At 44.3% G+C, this 21,574-nt stretch overlaps 1 protein-coding gene and 1 pseudogene across 5 annotated transcripts in view; one reads left to right on the forward strand and one right to left on the reverse strand.

Moving 5' to 3' along the window:
- Positions 1-21,574, reverse strand: part of Dnajc6 (DnaJ heat shock protein family (Hsp40) member C6) — a 160,525-nt gene that overhangs the window by 85,632 nt on the left and 53,319 nt on the right. Inside the window, exon 1 of one of the 5 annotated variants that reach the window (XM_036177392.1) lies at positions 17,347-17,609. The exons of the other annotated variants lie outside the window; for them this stretch is intronic. Within the exon in view, the coding sequence (XP_036033285.1) occupies positions 17,347-17,533 (187 nt within the window). The 5' untranslated portion in view covers positions 17,534-17,609. Of the gene's footprint in view, positions 1-17,346; positions 17,610-21,574 lie in introns of those variants that run through there. 5 annotated transcript variants of the gene reach the window in all.
- On the forward strand, positions 21,130-21,538 carry LOC118577266 (annotated as a pseudogene).

The raw sequence follows: 21,574 nt of genomic DNA on the forward strand, positions 1-21,574 counted from the left end.
TCCTCGATGTGGCACTACCCTTCAGATTTGTAAAACAGCACATTTGGGAGGAGTAGGCAAAGCTTACAGGCATCTATACTGTTCTGCAGAACTGCAAGTGAGCGTGTAACTATTTCAATAAGAACTTCTGTTATACAACCAACTATAGAAAAGCACAGCTGCATACAGTTGGTAGTGTAAAATATAAATTCACAGTTGAAATGTAAGCAAAACACATACAAAAGGCTTCACTTACTGGTAAAAACCCAAATATGCTTTTAATATTTTGATCTACTTTCTTCATTTTTTAAAAAAAAATAGGAGATGTACTTTTACAATGATTTTTTTCATATGTGTAGATGTGTGTGTGTGGTTGAATTTAATATATATAGTTTGTTTCTTCTTTATCCTATTTGGAGATTATTAGTTACAACTCCCTTAAATAATTATTGTAATGGCTATTTAATGAGAGTCTATAGGTATATCTTAATTTCCTCAATCACTCTCCAGTTGGAGAAATATCAGACGACTCTAAGATTCTCCTATTGTAGGTAACTCTGCAATGAATTACATATAGCCAGTTCCCAACATAACTGGAATGAATAATAACAAGTCCTACCTTGATACAAGAGTTAAAACACAGCTTAGCATCTGATCAAATGTTCCCCCTAAAACAAGCATGCACTCACACACAAGTAACTCTGTAGTCACAGAAATTGTGTGTCTGTTCTCACTGTAGGGAAAGCAGTGAGTGAGCAGATGCAAGCCCGAGCGCCAACCTTACTTGGGGCTACTCTTGACCTTGTGGAACCAAACATGGAAGACAGACGTGAAGGAAGCAACAGGAAAAGCTGCTTAAGACTTTGGAACCAGATAGATAGGGTTCCTATTCCCACTTTCTAAATTGGAGAAGCAATTTAACTATTTTAATCCTGTTTTCATTGATAAGCACATGGCCCCATTACTAGGCCTTCAGAAAGTGCCTGTCATCTAAGGGAATAGATGAATCCCTGGTATATGCAAATGCCACCGTTCCTCACACACTCCGTGTTCTCCCCAGCTTTCATTCTCCCTATCTTTTTCTCCCACGGGGAGCTCTTGCCTACACTTCAATGTGAACACTCATACCATCTTCCAGATAGCTCCACCAACCCCCTTCATTACTTCTTTCCCATATCATTTATGTCACACTTTGTCACAGCCACACAAGCATCTGTCTCAGCTGTCCTCAAAGGAGCATCCTGAGAGTCAGTTTGTTCCATTTCCAGTTTTGAGGAGTGCTCTGGCAACCGCTAATACCCCAAGAGAGGCTTCTCACCCCCGCTACTCGGACTATAACTACTGGGTAATAAATATACAAATACTGCCTAAACCCCATGAGATCCCTCCCTCCCAGGACAGACAGGGGATCAGGGAGGGCTGGCTGCAACATACAAACCAGGGATCTTTGGGGCAGCCACATACACAGAGAAGAAAGTCTACAGGAAGAGCAGAGGACAAAGCAAACATGAGGAGAGAGAAGACAAGAGCCACAAAGCACTGCCAGCAGGCCCTCAGCTCCGCCATCAGGTCCACCTGAGGGCAGACTCCATGAGATTTCATAACACCTCCCCTCCTTTGGTTTAGAATTAAGACAATTCAAATACTTGTACTTGCACCCAAAGATTTGACATTGAAAAGACTCTATGGCTGATTTTTTTTCTTCTGTCTTACCATTCTATCCCTTCCTCTTAAAATATTCTTTCCAACTTTATCAGAAATATTCTCCCTCAGTATTTCGACTGACCCCAGGTACAGCCTAGCCAGGACGGGCCCTGACTATCAGGTTCCTCTGAGAGCATGGTGCCTGTGCTTGACAACTGCTCACTAGCTATTCTTGGACTTGCCATTGCCTGTAGGCCTCAGCTCCTTACTCTCATTCACTCAAAGCAAATCCACTACCTTACATGATCTAGCTCTTGTAGAAATAATGATGAAAGAAAAAATAAATAAGTAGAGATGGGGATGCAATACATAGTGCATGCTGGCTTGAGAAAAGCAAGTCCTACCCTGCCACACTTAGATGAGATGCCACCTTCCCTTTCTCCTGCACAGGTCCTGGCTTCAAAGGGAGTAGGATGAAAGTGTGGTGGTCAAGCTGGATCCAACACAGCCCTGAAATTTTACAGTCATACACTAAATACTACTGAGGAGAGCAGGCCAGTCCTCTAAAAGCAGTATCTAGCCTCACACCTTTACATTAACCAGAGTCTTTCTGTTTTCAGATACTTTATACAGGCTGGGAAAGACTTTACTGAGAAAAAGAATCTATTAGCTACCAACCAAACTTGAAAAACCTAGAAAATTCATGAGAACTCAGGGCAGCAAGAGCATGCTATATATACACATATATGTGTGTGTGTGTGTGTATATATATATACATATATATACATATATATACATATATATGTATATATATGAAATCTGAGATTATATATATTTGTTATATTTATTATAAAAGCAACTAGACCTGAGGGTCTGCCTCAAGTGTGAGCCCCTGCCTAGCATGAGGAAGGGGCTACATCCTACCTTCGCTCTGAACAAACAAACAAAAAAGGACTTGACTCTAGAGAACACAGATCCATGTACAAATTCCTAAGCCCCCTTGGGGCAGACAGCTTGGTTTTTTTGGTTTTGTTGTTGTTGTTGTTGTTGTTTTGTTTTGTTTTGTCACTTCATAGTATTTGGGTTTTTACACTTAGAGTTTGCTAAATGAATGAATTTGTGAATGGAACAGAGAAGTCAGTCCTGGATCCCATAGAAGCCATGAGCTTGAAGCTACAGAATCACAGCTGCCTCCAAGAGATAGCCCAAGCCAAGTGGATTTAAATCTTTTCTACACCAGCTCTCTACAAAGCAATAGTCCATCTCAAAGCCCCAAAGAAGTTCCTTTTGGGTGGCACCGTCAACTTGATATATCCAAGGGCAGACCATTCACCAGGGTCCTTACCTCAATTCATAATCACTCCTTTCCTCTTTGGGCTGGGGGGTGGGGGATCTCCTGATTGTCTTCTACGAGGAGCTGCATCAGTTACTGAGAGTGTTTAGCAAACCCTAGTCTCTAACCTAGCAGGTACCAGTTACAGCTCCCTCCACTATTGTAATAACCAAAAGTGTTTTCAGCTATTTCCAAATGTCCTAGGAAGAGGGAGCAAAAACAGCCCCTTCTTGAAAAGCACACAGTCTTAGTATATAATCCAAGTTGGTTTAAATGTGTATCCATAGGTTACTCACATGCTAGGTTATACATATGTACCTAGCAATAAAAGAGAAGGGTGAACAATGCCCAGTAAAACTTAAAATAGACTCTAATTTCCCTTTTCTTTTTCTCTCTCTCTCTTTCTTTCTTTCTTTTTTTTTTTTTTTTTTTTTGAGGAGGAGGAGGTGGAGGAGGAGGAGGAGGAGGAAGGGAGAGTTTGAGACAGGGTTTCTCTGTGTAATAGCTCTGGCTATCCTGGAACTCACTCTGTAGACCAGGCTGGCCTCAAACTCAGAGATCTGCCTGTGTCTGCCTCCCCAGTGCTGGGGTTAAAGGCGTGCACAACCACACCCGTGGCTAATTTCCCTTTCTTCTGGAAAGTTTCTGCCTTCTACCTTCAAATTTTTGTCTCAACTGGGCTATGCTGGACACCCTATCACATAACAAGCATTACTATTGGTTAATTGCCTAAGTCTGCCTCAACTGTCTCTTGACTTCTCCAGCCAAGGGTAAGTATTCTGCAAACTTCGAGTAATCCAGTTTGTAAAGGGCCCCAAAGCTTACAAATAACAAAGAAAAGACTCAGGTCCTTGAGAGTAAAACAGCCCTGGGAACCCTCAAGAGAGCAAATATTCTCCACCCTGCTGAAACTCACTTCCTCCTCTTGATCAGTTAGCATTTGCCAGTGTCTTGCACAGGGCACGGAATTCACAGGATCCCTTTTCACCTGGGCTTCCTGACAATCTAAAGAGCGGTATTATCTCCTTTACAGAGTGGGAAGGAGAGGCTCAGGGGTAAAAATTAGTGCTCCAAAGGACAGGACACATGCCAGCCACAGTCATCATGGAAAGCACAGCTGTGCTTGCCTGCATTTTCCAATCAATCTTCCATGACTACACATACTTGTGAGAATCCACACAAATATATGCAAATTCCTTCATGTCACACATGTAGGTACATCTACTCACTCGTGGGTGACTTACTAACACAATCATGAACAACAAAAATAATTCCTGGAAATACCAACATCTAATGACAGTTTGGAGCTAACTATCATCACTCATCACAGACTAGCAAAGGTTAACAAGTTTGGTAACACTCAACTCTGAGAGGGAAATGGGAAGGCAAGCATCCTCGTTAGAGTTGGTACCGGGTTCTCAGCAACCTAGCAAGCCTATCAGTGTGCCTGCCTGTGTTCTTCCGGTTTGCCATCCCAGTGTCAAGAATTGCCACAGGTAGCCGGGTGGTGGTGGTGCATGCCTTTAATCCCAGCACTTGGGAGGCAGAAGCAGGTGAATCTCTATGAGTTCAAGGCCAGCCTGGTTTACAAAGTGAGTTCCAGGACAAGCTCTAAAAGCTACACAGAGAAACTCTGTCTCCCAAGAAACAAACAAACAAACAAACAAACAAAAAAGTGCCACAGGTACAGGACACAGAGGAACGTGACATGCCAGTGCCATGGATCCCATTATCAGTTGTACATGTGTATTCAAATGCCACACTGCACTCCATAAATATATATGAGAATTGTGTGTAAATTCAAAACATTTTTAAGTATTTCTGTCCAAAGATACTTGCTTCCTACCCATAGAGATCAGAGGAGTCACTAGAGAAAGCAGGACACATCCTTAGAACCTAATGAGGAAAGTTTCCCACAACATCATGTTCAGTAAAATATGAACTTTTATAGCAACACATACGGATTCCAGGACACACACGAGTGAATGGACTTATACACATACATGGGCATAAGGGAATTTGCATTTGTTTGTGGGCTCGCTCACTTTTGTAAATGCATGGAAAATTTTCTAAGTGAATGCAGAAACCAGTAACACTGGGACTGCGGCTGGGGAGAAAGAAAATAGGTTTTTATTTTCACTTTTACATAATTTTCTGGATTGTTTTAAATTTCCTTTTCATGAACATGCATGTGTCATATTATAAACTAGACCAGGCTTGTGGGGGCTGGGGGTGGGGGTTATGTGCCAAGAGGCTCAGTTCCTGTGCAACAGCGTACAGTGTGAGAACAAAGCCAGACGTGAAACACAGCACATGTCTGTTACAACTGCTCACAAAACAAGACAGTGTGTGAAGTCCCCAGCCACTGTGTGCCTGTGACAGGCATAATGGAGACAGCCCTCTCCTGGCACATTCAGAGACAAAGCCAGGCTCCTATCCTGCTTGGGGGCTTCAATGACTCCATTTTAAGACCAGGAAATATAGTGAATATTCAGCTATACTTTCTGGACAACCTACCAATTTCCCTGGCAGTTAAAACCCAATTTTCTATTCCTCTGGCTGATACCTCATAGCCACAGGGTGCCCGGGATCTTGACTCTCCTTGGCAGACCTCTGTCACAGCTCATTATGTCTTAGGACCTGGGCTCCTTCCTCTTCCATTATGTTCACACCACTCACTCCACTTCCCCACTGTAAGAGCTCAACACGACAGGGAACAAACCTGGTGCTGATGGCCGTGGAGATCCTGCTAACGGGGTGGGTACGTACGGAGTGGGGAGAGGAACTGTGTGGGGCAGCTCTCTATCATCCACTTGACTTTGTAATAAATACAAAACTGCCCTAAAATAAGTCAGCCCTAAAGTTTATATCTGTGCACCAGGGAGAGCAATGGATGGAGCTAAAATGAGGGCAAAGGGTAATGACATTTATGTATGAAGATGCCACTATACCATTTCTTTAAGCTAAACTGAACAATTTGAACCCTAAAGGCAGGTATTACAGCACTTGTCTCTGATCCCAGCATTCAGAGGCCTGATGCAGAAGGATCATAAAACTAGCCTGGGCTACACAGTAAGACCCTGACTCAAAAAAAAAAAAATTAATTATGTCCAACTACTAATGTGAATTGGTGTAAGTTACCAGCTATCTGTAAAACCACAAGTTTTTTAACCAGTTGGCCAACACACCCAGGGCCTCATTTGTTGGCATCTCCCCCTGGCTCACCAAGGGCCAGCTTCTCTGCCACATGTTCCTTCACAGAGGAAAGCTGTGCCGTCCTCCAGATCATGCACTTACTGTCTATAGCACAGTCATCAGCCACATACTGCAGCTCTGGGTAGCAACAAGCCTAATCTATGACAGTAATCCCCCCCAAAAAAATGATGTCACCTCATGACTATCTTAGCTTAGGCAAGCACACTATAATAGTCACAGTCATGAATCTGCCTAACAATGCCATCTCTCCAATTGCACACATGAAGCACAGGGTAGCCACTGAATCCCCTCTGCCTGCTATTGGTTTTTGTTGTTGTTGTTGTTGTTTGCTTTTTTGTTTTTTCCTGCCAGCCTCTTTATCAGTTAATTCAAAGCTTATTTGTCTCCTCAGAATGGGCCTTCCTGACCCACCTCAGTGAAACAGGCCTTCCCTCCTCCCCAAACCTGAGTCCTTCCTGAGCACACCACATAACCACTTATCCAACCCCAGGGAAACCCACGAAGCCAGGGTCTTATCTGTCTCCACCTCTTCCGCATCTTCTCCAGGGCAAATGAAGTCAAGGGATGTCTAGGGATGAGCAAATAAAGTTCTGGCTATAAAGTGAGTTCACAAGCATCACACATTTACCTCAGCAGTGAAACATAGGGACAGTATGAGAGTCCTCAGCTGAATGAACTGACCAAGGTGATTGCTTGTAAAAGAAAGCTAGAACCTAAATTTGGAGTTTCTGACTCATAACACACTGGTGTGTCCCACCCTGTGTATACAGCACAAACACAAACACACACACACACACACACACACACACACACACACACACCATCCACAGCTAGGTGGTGGTGGCACATGCCTTTAATCCCAGCACTCAGAAGGCAGAGCCAGGTGGATCTCTGAGAGCTAGAGGCCAGCCTGGTCTACAGAGCGAGATCCAGGACAGGTGCAAACCTACACAGAGAAACCCTGTCTCGAAGAGAGAGAGAGAGAGTTGTAAATACAGACAATCCAGGCCTCACCATGAGGAAAGGAAAGATAAAGGTTTGTTTTCTTGCAAAGATGAAGTAATGAAAGAAAGGAAAAACAGGGAGCTGTAATCTTGCACACCTTGCTTGGGATGAGTAAGTACATTTCCCCCTTCCTCCGATTGAACACACCAGCCTCTGGGACACTCAGGAAACTGTTCTTCCCCAGGTCGTAGTGTGGAACACTTCGCTAATTGAAGCAACTGAAACTGTAGGGAGGTTAGATGCAATTACCCAAACTGGAAAGTAACGCTCGTGTTCACACATATCGGGCCACAAGCAGCAGGCGGGGGCTAAGACACACACACACACACACACACACACACACACACACACACACACACTAACTCCACTCACTGGGAGGAAGGGAGGGGACCCAGCAGGGAGGAGAGAAGGAAGCAGAAGAGAAGCAGAGACACAGAAGGAGAGAGGAATGAGGAAGCCGAAGATGGAGGAGGACGGAGAAAGAGGAAGAATAAAATAGAGGGAATGACTGTAGAGAGACAGACAGAAAGAAGAACTCAGAAGAGGAAAGAGAAATCAGCTGCCTGATTAAGATTTTGCCACAAAGCTCTAGTAGCCAAATACTGGTTGGTACAGGAAGTCCTTGACAATCTCTAAGGTCAGGGTTCATTTCCACAGAGACCCAGAATCCTTACTCTCCACAACCATCGCCCATGGTTCTCTGGTGTCTGATCTTTCTTGCTGGGACTCATCACCAAGCAGGAAGCAGAGTTGGATGCTCACCCAGTGAGAACGAACGAACGAACGAACGAGGGGCAGCCAGCCACCCTGCATCTGCCCGGCTTCACCAGTGCCACAAAACTCAATTCTGACATCTCCACCTATCAGCCCTGAGCTCAGGGACTCATTTGGTGAGCAAGGTGAGCAGAAGTGCATTGGAAGCCAGCACACCCTTTGAGAACTGAGCAGTTTAGGTGATAACCTAAGGGGCTGGACATCCAAGCCAGAGGGCAGTGCCAGCTGGCCTAGGAAAAAGAGGCAGGACCTAGAGCATAGCACAGGAGAGTGGAGGCTGATCACCAGATTGATGGAGAGGGTTCAGGGAAGGCAGCCATTCCAGCTGGCCTGGCAGCAGGAAACATGGTAGCTTCTGGTCCGGAAGTCTTCCTTTCTTTCTTCACCTATTGATTTCTGCTCCAGCTGCCACCTTCAACTGTGGCCCTGGCTAGCTAGTCCTCCTATTAAACAGTGAATCTTTCTTTGGCATTTCTCAGGGAAGTCTGCTATTATACCACATATTCACCTCCCAATTCTAACGTGCACCTCTTTCCCAGCAGAATGCTCTAAAGTCAGGAGGCAGCACCATGTGCACCAAGCTCTCCTGTCAGCTCCCAGGTGCAGCACCTGCAAAGCACCAACAGTCATTTTCTGCATATGCAACCCGAAGTCCACTCTGGCAATAAGTAGTCTGATTATGTCCTTGGCAGTGGCCTTCGTATTGTTAATGCTATATACAGTTGAATTTTCATTGAGTTTCTATCTCTAATGCCTTTTAAAATTATATCTGGATGAATTATTGAAATAAGATATTTTAGATCTAGATTATGGCCTGTGATATAGAGCAATGAGAGGCAGGAGAATATGCCAGATCCCTTGGCACAAGCTATGAAATTTCCTAATTCCTTGGACCATGAAGTTCATACTCCTCAGAGACTGAGTTTCTCCATCAAATTCTCCAGGGAAGTCTTGGGAAGAATGGTTTCATACAAAATAATGGGCATTTAGTTTCCATCTAACTTAAAAATCTCGCAGAAAAGAAACACATGATCTTATCTCCAGGATTCTTTTATTTACTTCAAAGGAAGGAAGGAAGAAAATGCAACTGTAGAGAGCAATGCAGACTGTAAAACAGTAAGCTGTGTCTCGCTTCAGATGGCCAACGGTGATGTGAAGAACTTCAACAGTGATATGCAGAACTTCTAAAAGGAAAATGGCCAAGACTTAAAGTCTGCGCTAATGACTAAGAAACATTCAGATCTGTGGATAAAGTCATCTCTGGTTAAGAAAGGAAGTGAGCTGATGGTGGTGCATGCCTTTAATCCCCACACTCAGGAGGCAGAGGCAGGCAAATCTCTGTGAGTTCAGAGCCAGCCTGGACTACAGAGAAAGTTCCAGGATAGGCTCCAAAGCTACAGAAAAACTCTGTCTCTTGGGGGAAAAAAAAAGTTTGACTTTAGGGTAAGTCAAACAATAGGCTATACTTTTTTTTTTTTTGAGGAGGGGGGTCAAGAAAGCAGTCTTCAGATAAAGTATTTACTTACATTTCTGCATTAAGAAGCTCTTGGGAGTCTGGGTGCATCTTAACCATCTTCCCTCTCTGGAACTCTTGCACATAAAAAATGTTCATTATTGAATTGATTGAGCATTCTGCCACAATTTCATTTAAGCCTGCCCTCATTTCTGATCAAATCTAACCGTCTACTTATTTTTAGGTTTGGCCAGGCACTTTCCATTATAAATGCCCTTTTTAAAAATTCAGAATCTGTTCATGCTTTCTTTTTATTCAACAAGTATTGGTCGGGCTACTAATAAATGCCAAGCAGTGAAAAGAACACAAAGGTGACTAAGACTAAGCCTCCCTCTGAACTGTATCTCCAGCCCAACAGGAGACACGCCAGGCAGTGTACCACAGGTCAGTACAATGAGAGCCAGGCTGATGAGGAGCAGGGATCATGACCACCACAGGCTGCCACGGGACAAAGAACATCCAAAGAGGAGGAGAGATGCCAGAAAAGAGCATCCAGATGGCTCTGGAATAAGATGCTCAAAGCTGAGGGGGCAGATGTTTGCAAAAGCTAAGAAGAGGAGGGAGGCGTCCTCTGGTCTGGGACAAGAGCAAGCACCTCTGGGCTAGTGTTCCGAGGCCCCACACTGGGCTGCTGGTGTCCAGTTCAGAAGATTCCGACCTTCATCCCGAGAGCACTAGGGAGCCGTTTTCTTTGGCAAGATATTATTCCATAAATTTTAGAAACCTGCACCAATTACATTATTCCCAAAGTGCCATCTCAAAGCTTAATCGGCCTTATTCCACACTGCTCCAACTCTGTCTTTCTTGCTCTTGCATTTTAAAAATTCTTTATGTTGTATGTAAATAAGGATGGCATAGCTGTCATGCTGGAGGAGATTCAAAAGGAAAAACAACGACATTCATTCCAGTTCCTTCAATCACTCTTGTTCCACCTTGCCTCCGAGAAAGAAGCAGACAAAGAGAATTCACCGCAAGTCTCCCTTTGCAATTTGAAGGGCATTTCTCCACTGTGTCCTGCTCCCTAAAAGAGTAAGCGAAGCCTGTGGAACCAGAGACAACTAGCTCAACCCCTCTGGACCTCAGTTACTTCAAACGCAGGCAGGAGGTAACAACTGTACTCTACTTTAAGCAATTTTTTTTCAGACTGCATCTTTCCCACCAGCTATTTTGTGAGCATTCAAAAAATGGCTTCCTCTGCGATGTTCATACATATAGATCATACTTGGTTCTTATTCCCCACTCCCGCTTCCCTGACCCCAACCTCTCTCCTCATCTTGCTGGTTTCCTTAAGCCTGCCCCACATACTCCCTCCTCTGGCTTCATGGCTAGACAAGCCATTGTTCTCTCTTATTACCCCATCACCCGTTCCTTTAAACATCTCTCTTCCCCATCATAGTCCACCTTTTCCTTTCATGTCCTACATTTATAGAAGAAAACATGCAATATTTGCCTGAACCTGACTTTTTTTTTTTTTGCTTAACAAAATGATCTTCAGTTCCATCCATTAAACTGTAATAAAATCTCTCTGTAAAATTAATAACAAACTTTATTCTTCCTTACAACTAAATAATATTCCATTTTGCATATATTTGTGTGTAATATGTGAGATAGATAGGTAGGTAGGTAGGTAGGTAGATAGATAGATAGATAGATAGATAGATAGATAGATATCACAGTTTTTAATCCACCCATCTGTTTATGGATATAGTTGGTAAATGCCTTTACAAGCATAAGGACTTGAATTCAAATCCCTAAAACCCATTTTTAAAAAGCTGGACAGAGGTGGTACTGCAATGGCAAGGTGGGTAGCAGAGACAGGTCAAGTCACTCACTGGCCTAGAACTTGACTAAGTTTTTATTAATTGTTTGGTCAGCATTTAGAGAAGTGGATCTCACTGGGACATTTTATACCTACATACTCTATTTTGATCTTAATCCCCTCTCCACTGCCCTGCTCCACGACTCCTTTCCTTCACTGCTAGTTCCCTCACTGCCCCCCAGATAGTCCCTGGAACCCAGTCAAGACCAAGGGCCGTGAGAGGCCTTGCTGCAAAAGGTGGAAGACATCTGAGGAATGACATGCAAGGTCTTTCTCTGACCTAAACATAAAAATGCACACATGTACACATGAGAACATGCATCTACCCGTCCATATCCACACAAGACTAGAGCAGCAATAACATGGCTGTGCAAACATCTCTGTGGCAAGTTGACTTACGGTCCTTCAGTTCTCTACCCAGGAGTGATACATCTGGGCCACTTGGTTGTTTTGCTCTTAGGTTGTGGAGGAACAGTAACTACACCAGTTTACATTCCTACCAGGTACTTTTGGGGTTCCTCTTTCTCCACAGTCTTAACAGCATTTGTTGTCATTTCGCACTTCCATATTTCTTCTGAAGGTTAAGAAACACCACAGGTACAGTGTTTAGCATGATGCTCAGATCATATCCATTTTATTGTTAAACATTACTGAATAGTGTAAAACACATATATAACGGGAATAAAATTTGAATTTTTCACTTATTGCAATTTTAATGTAATATATAAATGTGTGTATATTATATATTTTATACAAACATACATTATATGTTGAATGTCCCTTCAGAAACTTCCAATTTTAATTTTTTAGTGTGTGTGTATGTGTGTGTGTACAGGAATGTGTGTGCGATAGCATGCATGTAGAGGTCACAGGACAACCTTGAGGAACTGAGTCTCTTTCTCCACCTGGTTTCTGACACATTGCATATACTTGGCCTGCCTCCCAACTCCCTGAAAGAGTGTTGTGATTACAGATGTGTGCTACCAAATCTGGCCTTTTTACTTGAGTCCTGGGGATTAAACTCAACTCATCAGGCTTGTGTGGCAAGAACTCTTAGCCACTGAGCTATCTTGCTGGACCCCCAGAAACATTCAGTAGGGTTATCTCTGAGGTAAAAGCCTAAGGTACCAGAGATGAAAGGTTACTTTCCATTTTTTCATTTTGTTCCTTTCTGTAATAGTTAATTCTTTTTTAACCAAGAGTTCCAGAACCTTTTATTATAAAAAATCAATGAAAAATCCTGTTATGGAAAATCAAAACTATGAATTATTCTCCAATCTTAGAAATAATAATAAGAAAATGACTAGAAATCAAATGGAAAATAAAAAAAAAAAAGGGTGAAGAAGATAGTTTGGCCCAGAAAAGAGACCAGGCCAAGAGAAGTCTATTCTCAAACTGCCCAAAGTCACCATGTTAAAGAAGGACCAAATTTGTTTTGTATCTAAAGAAGAGAAAGGTTACTTTTGCCCCCAACACAGAAAGGACTCTGAACAAAAGCAGTCCAAAGACACTGCCTCTGAAGGCAGACTGTTTTCCACAGGGCTCCAGGGCTGTGCTCGGGAAGTCTAGCTCCTTGAGGGTCTGTTTGGGGGTTCCACCAGGAGCATGCAGTTACTTACACATATTGGACCCTGTCAAAGGCAGGCCCTCTGCTGAAAGTCATCCTCTTTGACTGAGCATGTCACTTGGAGAAGGATGTACATGGGGAGGTGAAGGAGGATGTGGACACCCGTCTAGCCAGTCAGATCAGACCCATCAACTACAGTGATGAACTGGGTGAAAGATGCTACAGCCAGATTGTCCTAACATCCAAAGGATCCTCCTTCCAAGTCCAAGAGGTCTGGCAGTCCTCATCATTGGAAATTTGAACATATTTTGCTTGTGACCTACCCCATAACTAGTGCATATTTAGCCATAAATTAAATAAGTTACAGAAATGAAATTTGCCTCCAAACTATAAAGTCCCCAAATGGAATTTGATAGGAAAGGGTTGTTACATGTACGCTTATTTCTATGAAGCATAAAGTTACCCAAATATATATTTCATGACAGTAAACACAGTTCAAAATGTGAATACTACAGTTAAACACTCTTAACATTGTATTTACCAAAGATAATTATTTCCAAACAGATTCTCATGCTCAATTGAAAAAGCATTCTAGCATTCTTCCTGTGTTAGTCACTGTGTGTCACTGTGATAAAATGCCTGATATAAACTACTTAAAGGGACAAAATTGGGCTCATGGTCCCAGGTTTCAGTCTACCATGGCAGAGAGGATGTGGTGGAGTAGAGCCCCTTACACACACAGTAACCAGGAAGCCGAGAGAGGGAGAGGGCTGGTCCAAGTTAGTCTACCAAAGGCAGAAACAAGGAAGGCACATCTGTGACCCACTTCCTCCAGACAGGCTGCACTTCCTGAAGTTGACACACACCACCACCACCACCACCACCACCACCACCACCACCACCACCAATAGCACCAAGTGTCAAACACATGAATCTGTAAGAGACATTTCATGTTCAACTCATAAAACTTCCTTATCCTTATTCTTTACAATTTCATTAATAAACCCCAGATTTTAAGTGGACCATCTTCTCTGGCCTGTCAGTATAAATTTGGCAAGTTAGCCCTAATTGGTGCAGGCTAAGGAGTTTGACTTTTATGTGCTTTATGGGTCCTACTTTCCCCGGGAGGCAGTATATACACAAGAGAAATGTGAAGTTTCTCAAGCAGTGTACTGGGATAGCTCAGTTCCTGGGGGACGTGACAAGATGACTTTTGAATGACAGCCCTCTCTAGAGAATAATCTGAATGAAGTGAACCCACCCACCAGCAGCAGCAGCCAAAGCAGAGTACTCTATGAGATACATCTGGCCAGGAAACTGCTCTAGACTCCAGAAATTGTTGTCAGAAAGTTATTACTGTCCTCAGAACAGCTGACCCTCTTTCCTTTGAAAACAGATGGGGAGTCTACTTTGATAGGATTGTTTGATTTCAACAACCAATTGACATAGTGTCTACACAGAATGTCACTTTGTTCCAAAGGAGGAAAACTCAGTCCATGAGCATAGGTGTGATGGCACACACCTAGAAGCTCAGCACTGAGGTTGAGGGCAGAGCATCACTGCAAGTCCAAGGCCAGCCTGGACTACATAGTGAATTCTAGGCCAGCCAGGGCTGTATATATTGAGACCCTGTCTCCAAACTAAACAGGGCCAGCAAGATGGAGCAGGAGGTAAAGATGATTGCTACCAAGTCTGAGGATCTGAGGTTGATCCCTGGGATCCACCTGGTAGAAGGAAAGAACTGACTCCTGAGAGCTGTCTTCTGACCTCCACATATGGGGCACGCGCACACACACACACACACACACACACACAAATAAAATTTTCAATAAATGCAATAATTCCAAGAAAGAAAAAAGACAAAAGACCAGTCTGGCTGTCCCTAGGTAACTCCTTTTCACTAGACAAGTCTCTAACATCATTATCATCATCATCATCATCATCATCATCATCATCATCATGCCAGAATCAGGGAGCACAGAGTCAAAAGAGTAAGGGAAATTTGTAACTTCAGCCTCGAATTGCCTTGAGCCTCAGCTAAAGTTCCATGTTAAGAATGTCTTCTTTTGCAAGTGAGGAATGGGCTTAAAACCTAGAGTTTCCAGCTAGTAACAGTGGTTATGAGGCTCCATCCTCCAATCTCAGGCACACAGGCACAGGCTGCTACTTTATTATTTCATAGCATTCTAGAGAATGAAATAAGGTAAGTCCAAGAGGTCTATATAAATTGTCACACATGTGTAAGGCACTACTGAGATCAAGTTTTGCATTTTCTACAGCAATGCCCACATATTTTCCAGTTCAAAAACATTCCTACTTGAACAAAGCCCCACAAACCTCCTATCCGGTCCACCACATCATACACAATCAGCTGGATAAACGGGCAGATGACTATCGCATTAGAAATGATCTATGGGTTTAATTAAATATCCTAGCAAATGGATATATTTACACAGCACGGGCCACACTTTGAGCCTCTCAGAAGAAAGGCTCTAATTAGGCAAGACATACAGTCGCACTAGGAAACAAATACGGTTCTCAGAATCTAATCCCTCATCCAAACCCAACATTATCACTCTAAACCATGTTCTCAATTGAACATATGCATCAAGTCGCCAGTTGTACCAGCCTGCTACAGCCCAGCCCCAGCATTCCTCTGAGCAGATGCACGAGGGGACAGACATGGCAGGGCGGCAGGGAGCTGCAAGGAGGCATGCGCTCTCGACACAGCACCAGCTTGATGAAGTTGAAGAACCAATTCCTGGCAACAGCACTTTAGAGATAACTGTACCTTCCTTCCCACCTCCACCCTTGAACAAGGCAACTCATTGTTCTCACCACCTACTGAAAACCCTGATTTAGTGGGGGTGGGGAGGAGCCAGTCCTCAAAAGTCCAGGACCTAACTAGGCCTTGTGTGTTAGAATAGTTGTCCCTATCAAATAACAACCCACACTCAAAAGACTGTTCCTGACTGAATTCTCCTATAAAGTTTAATCTTGTGTTTGGGCACCACTGGACCCAGGAAATGTGTGTGTGTGTGTGTGTGTGTGTGTGTGTGTGTGTGTGTATTTCCTACAAAAAGTATATGTTTTTCCCTATAATGTAATGTACTTTAAAAAACAAATTCCCACTCCTAAAATGATTGTTGTGGAAAAAGAGAAAAAAGCATGGACTCATTTTTCCTCTCCCTGATGTGGGGCTTCTCTGCACTCATTTGGAAATGTGCCCATTTCAATTTCCCCAAAAGGACTATGGGTCTGAGTACACGAATCTGCTAATGAGTTGAAGGAGGGCCATGTCTAGTCAAAATACAAATAGCATCCATGTAGAAAACTGCAGCTCAAATAACCAAACACAGGATCACCCCTCAACCCCCAGAAAACAAGCAGTCCATCAGGAACAATAATAGCTGTATGTTAGTCTGAGAGAACCTCCCACTACACCCTCTTCAATTTAAACCACCGCTTAACTAGTAAGCTCCCTTTCACTCCAGAACGTCTGAACATCTGTGAATAGTATTCCATGTCACTTTCGGGAAGAGGGAAATAGGAAATGATAGCCCAAGGAGAGACATTACACAATTAAAATCCACAACCAATTCTCTGTAAAGTGAAGGAATAAAACCCAACTTGGTTTCATCCCAACGTGACTCCCACCAGTCCTCAGTTGCCACTATTACAGTCACAAAAGTAGAACCAGCCCCCTGTGGTTCCCATCCTGGGGAAAAAAAAGTAAACAAACAGCTCTTACACAAGTCTTTGCCAGCAGGGACTCCTGGATGACTGTTTTGACACACAAATCGCTAACTCTCCCCGTGTCTAGGCGGTCTCTTACCCACTAAAACATTTTATGGACTTGGAAACACAGATAACAAAGTTTGGGTGCATTTCCATTTCCCTGTATGAGAGGCTTTAGGAGCGATTAGCATGCCGAAGAATAAGATCAAAGCCAACAAACAGAGCAAACAAATTGCATTGTGTAGAGCGTAAGAGCTGTGTTGTTTAACAGGGATCTTGATCCCAGGTAAAGCCTTCCGTGGGAGAAAGGAACCATTAACCCTAGCAGACCGTTCAGACGTGGCAGAGCTTTACATAATTGTAAATAACAGCAGCATCAGGGGAACAACTGGAATATGCGTCGTCGGCAAGCTGCTCCAGCGCCCGGAGCTTCTCCTTCACCTCGGCCCCTGCTGCTGGGCGGAGAAAGCAGCCGCCTTGCCTCGCGGAGCAACCCTCCCCTAGCTCCCTCCCCTCCCCTCCCTTCCCCTCGTCTCCCCGCCCCCAGCTGGTGTATTCAGCAGCCTAGGGAGATTAAGAGGTGCTCGCTAATGTCACCGAGCCTCCAGACGGATCTAACGTTTCTTAGCTCCCTGGACCAAAGAAATTAGAGACGTTGCACCCCGTGGTATTAGATGCCGTGGCCTACAACCCAGCCTCTCCCAGCCTGGGCCGGGCACGCAAGCCGGGTTGGAGGACTGCGCCACGGTGGCCGCTACCTGAGCTGTCCGTGGTGCTGGCGCGGTGCGGAGGCTGCCGGGCGGGACTGCGCGCCGCACCCGCGGTCACCCTCTGCGTGCCAGCCGCCGCGCCCCGCGCACTCGAGTCCCCGTGACTGTCCACCAGCTGCAAAGATTCATAACCATCGCTGCTGGTCTTTTTCCGGTAGCTCCCGAGGAGGCTCATGGGCAAGCCCGGAGAAGAGGGGGGAAGAAAAAGAAATCAACCTGGGAAAGAAAGGGGGAGGGGAAGGCGGGACGGAGAGGGATGCAAAAAATAATAATAATAATAACAATAATAATCAAGTGCCCGACATGACGCGAAGAGGAGGGGAAGGAGGGAGCGGCCACCGGGAAGGGCTCGCAGCCGCCGCCCCGGGCACAGCGCGTGGAGCCGGCCCGGCCACCCGTAGGCTGGACAGCGCCCGAGGAAGTGTAGGTACAGCGGGGCAGCAGCCGGGCAGCTCCCGGAGTGGCTGGAGGGGGAGGGAATAAACAGAAGCGAGTAAAGGAGGGGAGAGTCGAAGGGAGGGAGGCTGAAAGCGGAAAACGGGGCGGGGCGGGATGGGGAGGGGACCGCGACAACGCGGAGGGAGGGGTGTGTCAGCGCGCGCTTGCTTCAGAAAAAAAAGGGGGGCGGGGGAGGGAAGGTGTCTCAGGCCCGGTGAGCCTGGGAGACAGGGCACTATCACAGAGAGCCAGGCATGCCCATTTCATGTAATTCGTCTCGTCTTTGTTGGAGGATTGGGCAAGTAAAAGCCGCCTGGGTGGTGATCAACCTGGTGGACTGGCTGGCAACTCCAGTAGGAGGGGGAAAAGAATCTTGTTGATGGCAGACCATTTGTGTACTCAGAGCAGAGCGGCATCTCTGCACATTCCCTGCATGGGATGAGCTGTGGATATGGGAGAACATGTGCGCTTCTGGGTCTCTTACCCTTTAACTAGGAGCCAGGAGAAAGGCCTCCCCAACTCAGCTGACTTAAGGGATTTCTGGAAAGGAAATTACACCAGGTTTTCTTTCCATCCTCTAACCTCACCCCTTATTTTTCTTTCACAGTTGTAGACACAGAAAAAAAAAAATGTCATTATCAAATGTCATTATTGGAAGGGCTCTGTCACAAAGTTAATTAAGCTGGAGAGCCAAGGCCCTCTTGTTGAGGAAGGCTCTGCAAGCCTGTCTGCCTAGCCATCCGCTTGTGTTGTTTGCATTCCTAAAGAGACCCAGCCAGCATTGTGCAAGTCAGACCTCCACACTCTAGATAGGAACTCTGTTCGGTCTCAAGATGCAATCGGCCAACGTTTGTTTTCACCTGATAGTATTTCAGAAGGCTCCCTCCTCAGCTCAGGTGAAAGACTAGATAAAAATGTTGACTTAAGAGTATCATTTTTTTTTTCTCTCCTGGTACTTGGATAAAGTAAAATGAAAACCTTTTAGAAGCACTCTGACAGTTTCCAGTGAAACAAGAAAAAAAAAAGTGCATGGGGCACAGGCACAAAGCCAGCTTGACCTGCTTCTTGGTTTACATAGATTTCTCTTGCTGTTATTATTTTTATCACATCAGAACACACACACACACACACACACACACACACACACACACACACACACACATCAAACAACAGCAACTAAGAGTCTTCCCTCCAGATCATCTGGAACCTAAAGTCCCTGGAAACTCCAGCTCCTCATAGACCAACACAAATTCACTGGCTTGACGGGCATTTTCTTGTTCAAAGATCACACGGACACACATCCTGTGGGTAGAGAAGGAGTCAGAAGAGGTCAAGGATGCTGGGTGCTAGAACCCTTCATCCCTTCTCCACTCCCTGTCCAGTGTGCTCCCATCTGCTGAGGTGGAGTGTGACCAGAAGCTGAAGCCATAGCTAATGCTTGCTTATAACAACTTTGAAGGGCGGCAGGAAAAACTGAGATATGATTTTAAACACAAACGCTTTTCTTTCAGACTTACAGATCTGTAAGCCTGGGCTATTTTGGTTACTTCACTGAAGCAATAACTTTTAAAACCTAGTAACAAAATAGTTTCCAATGGCACCTAATAATCTCTTTCTACAGTTCTCAACTCATTACTGACCCACAGAAATCTCATGTCCATCATGTGTCTTGGCAGATGCTGGCTTTATAGTCACTAAATTTAGAGAATTCAGAGACAACCATTTCTGAAAGCGAAAACTATTATTTTCAAAGGGAGCACTTTGGGTTATTTTTGCTACACTTCAGAACTGCAAACACATTGGTGAAAGAAACTGAGACATATGCCTTTGTATTTTTGGATATCTATCTCCCAAGTTTGAAAATTTAAAGAAAGATATGAATGGGCTAGGCAGCATTTTTTTTTTCTTTTCTGGGACAGAACCCAGAATCTCAAATATGGAAAGCAAAGAATGTACCACTGAGCTACACCCTGGGCCATATCATCTTATTTTTTAGCTTTACAGTTAATATAAACTAAATCAATCAGAATAACTGTTAATATTTCTACAAAGCTGGGCTATAATGAACACAGGAAGACTACACTATCTATCTAGATTAATTTACAACAGCCTGAAGTCTAGAGTTTGGAGACCAACTTGGAACATGCACCAACTGAACTCTAACAGATTCCTAAAAAGCTCACTTCCCCCATGAAGATCTTTCTGCTCTGCACTAGCAAGTGTACAGAATACAACGATTAGCATGATGGAGCTGAAGAGACAAACAGGATCTGACCTAGTCATCTACACCAAGCACATACATGTTTCCTGTTGTCACTGCGCTGGCCTGTCTTCAAGAACAGCTCTACCATCCTGTGCTTTTGCAATCCCAGCCCCTCCCACGACTGCAGCTGAAAGGAAAGTGTTCCCTTCTCCAGAAGCAGAAGATAGAAAGGTATCTGTGTTCCTAGTAAGAACTCGGAGAGGCGTGGGTGGATGGAGAGATGGTTCAGCTGATAAAGGACTTCCTCCTGATCATGAGAACCAATATTTGAGCTTAAGCTCCAAGGTGGGGGGAGGGGAGTGAGGGAGTGGAATTAGGAATTCAGATGTGGTGGTTCAAGTTTATAATTCCAGCACTGGAGAAGTGGAGAAAGGAGGAACCAAGACTCTAGACTAATGAGAGACCCTGTATAAACAAAAATAAAAAGTTGGGTGGACCACAACTAAGAAAACACAGCAGAAATCGAAATCAACTACTGATCACACATGTGCATCTGCATGCGTGAGCGCGCGCACACAAATAATAACAATGATGAGAACCTGGGCTTCAGAGAGGGAGGTAGTACTGGTAAAAGCTGAGGTGAACATGTACACCTACTCTGATGTTTCTCAAGATCAAGGCTGATTTATAAAGGCTGGAGACATGGCTTAATGCCTAAGAGTACTTGGTACTCTGAGAGCACTGGAGTTTGGCTCCCAGCATCAATGTTGGGCAGAAAACAATTGTCTATAACCCCAGTTCCAGGGGATCAGATGCCCATTTCTGGCTTACACACACACACACACACACAGAGAGAGAGAGAGAGAGAGAGAGAGAGAGAGAGAGAGAGAGAGAGAGAGAGAGAAATACAATTGCCAAGTGTGGCGGCACACACCTTTAATCCCAGCACTCAAGAGGCAGAGGCAGGTGGATCTCTGTGAGTTCAAGGCCAGCCTGGTCTACATAGTGAATTTCAGGCCAACCTAGGCTACACAGTGAAATCATACCTCAATATAAATAAACAAGTTATTTAATGAAAAACTAACAGAATGCTCCATAACCTATTTTATCTCAAGAATAGAATATTGCGCCATCTTGGCGCCAGTGGAGGCCTGCTGGGAACAGGACTTCTAAAAGGCAAATATGTCTGGAAGGCTTTGGTGCAAGGCCATTTTTGCTGGCTATAAGCGAGGTCTCCGGAACCAGAGAGAGCACACAGCTCTTCTTAAAATTGAAGGTGTTTATGCTCGAGATGAAAGTGAATGCTACTTGGGCAAGAGATGTGCTTATGTCACAACACAGTGACACCTGGAGGCAAGCCAAACAAGACCAGAGTGATCTGAGGGAAAGTAACTCGGGCCCATGGAAACAGTGGCATGGTTCGTGCCAAATTCCGAAGCAACCTTCCTGCAAAGGCCATTGGACACAGAATCCGTGTGATGCTGTACCCTTCCCGGATTTAAACTAATGAAAGTAAATAAAAGTGGATTTGTGCTCTTGTTTAAAAAAAAAAAAAAAGAAAGAAAAAAAGAATAA

The sequence above is a fragment of the Onychomys torridus genome, chromosome 2 (assembly GCF_903995425.1).
Source record: "Onychomys torridus chromosome 2, mOncTor1.1, whole genome shotgun sequence".
NCBI classification, from domain to species: domain Eukaryota; kingdom Metazoa; phylum Chordata; class Mammalia; order Rodentia; family Cricetidae; genus Onychomys; species Onychomys torridus.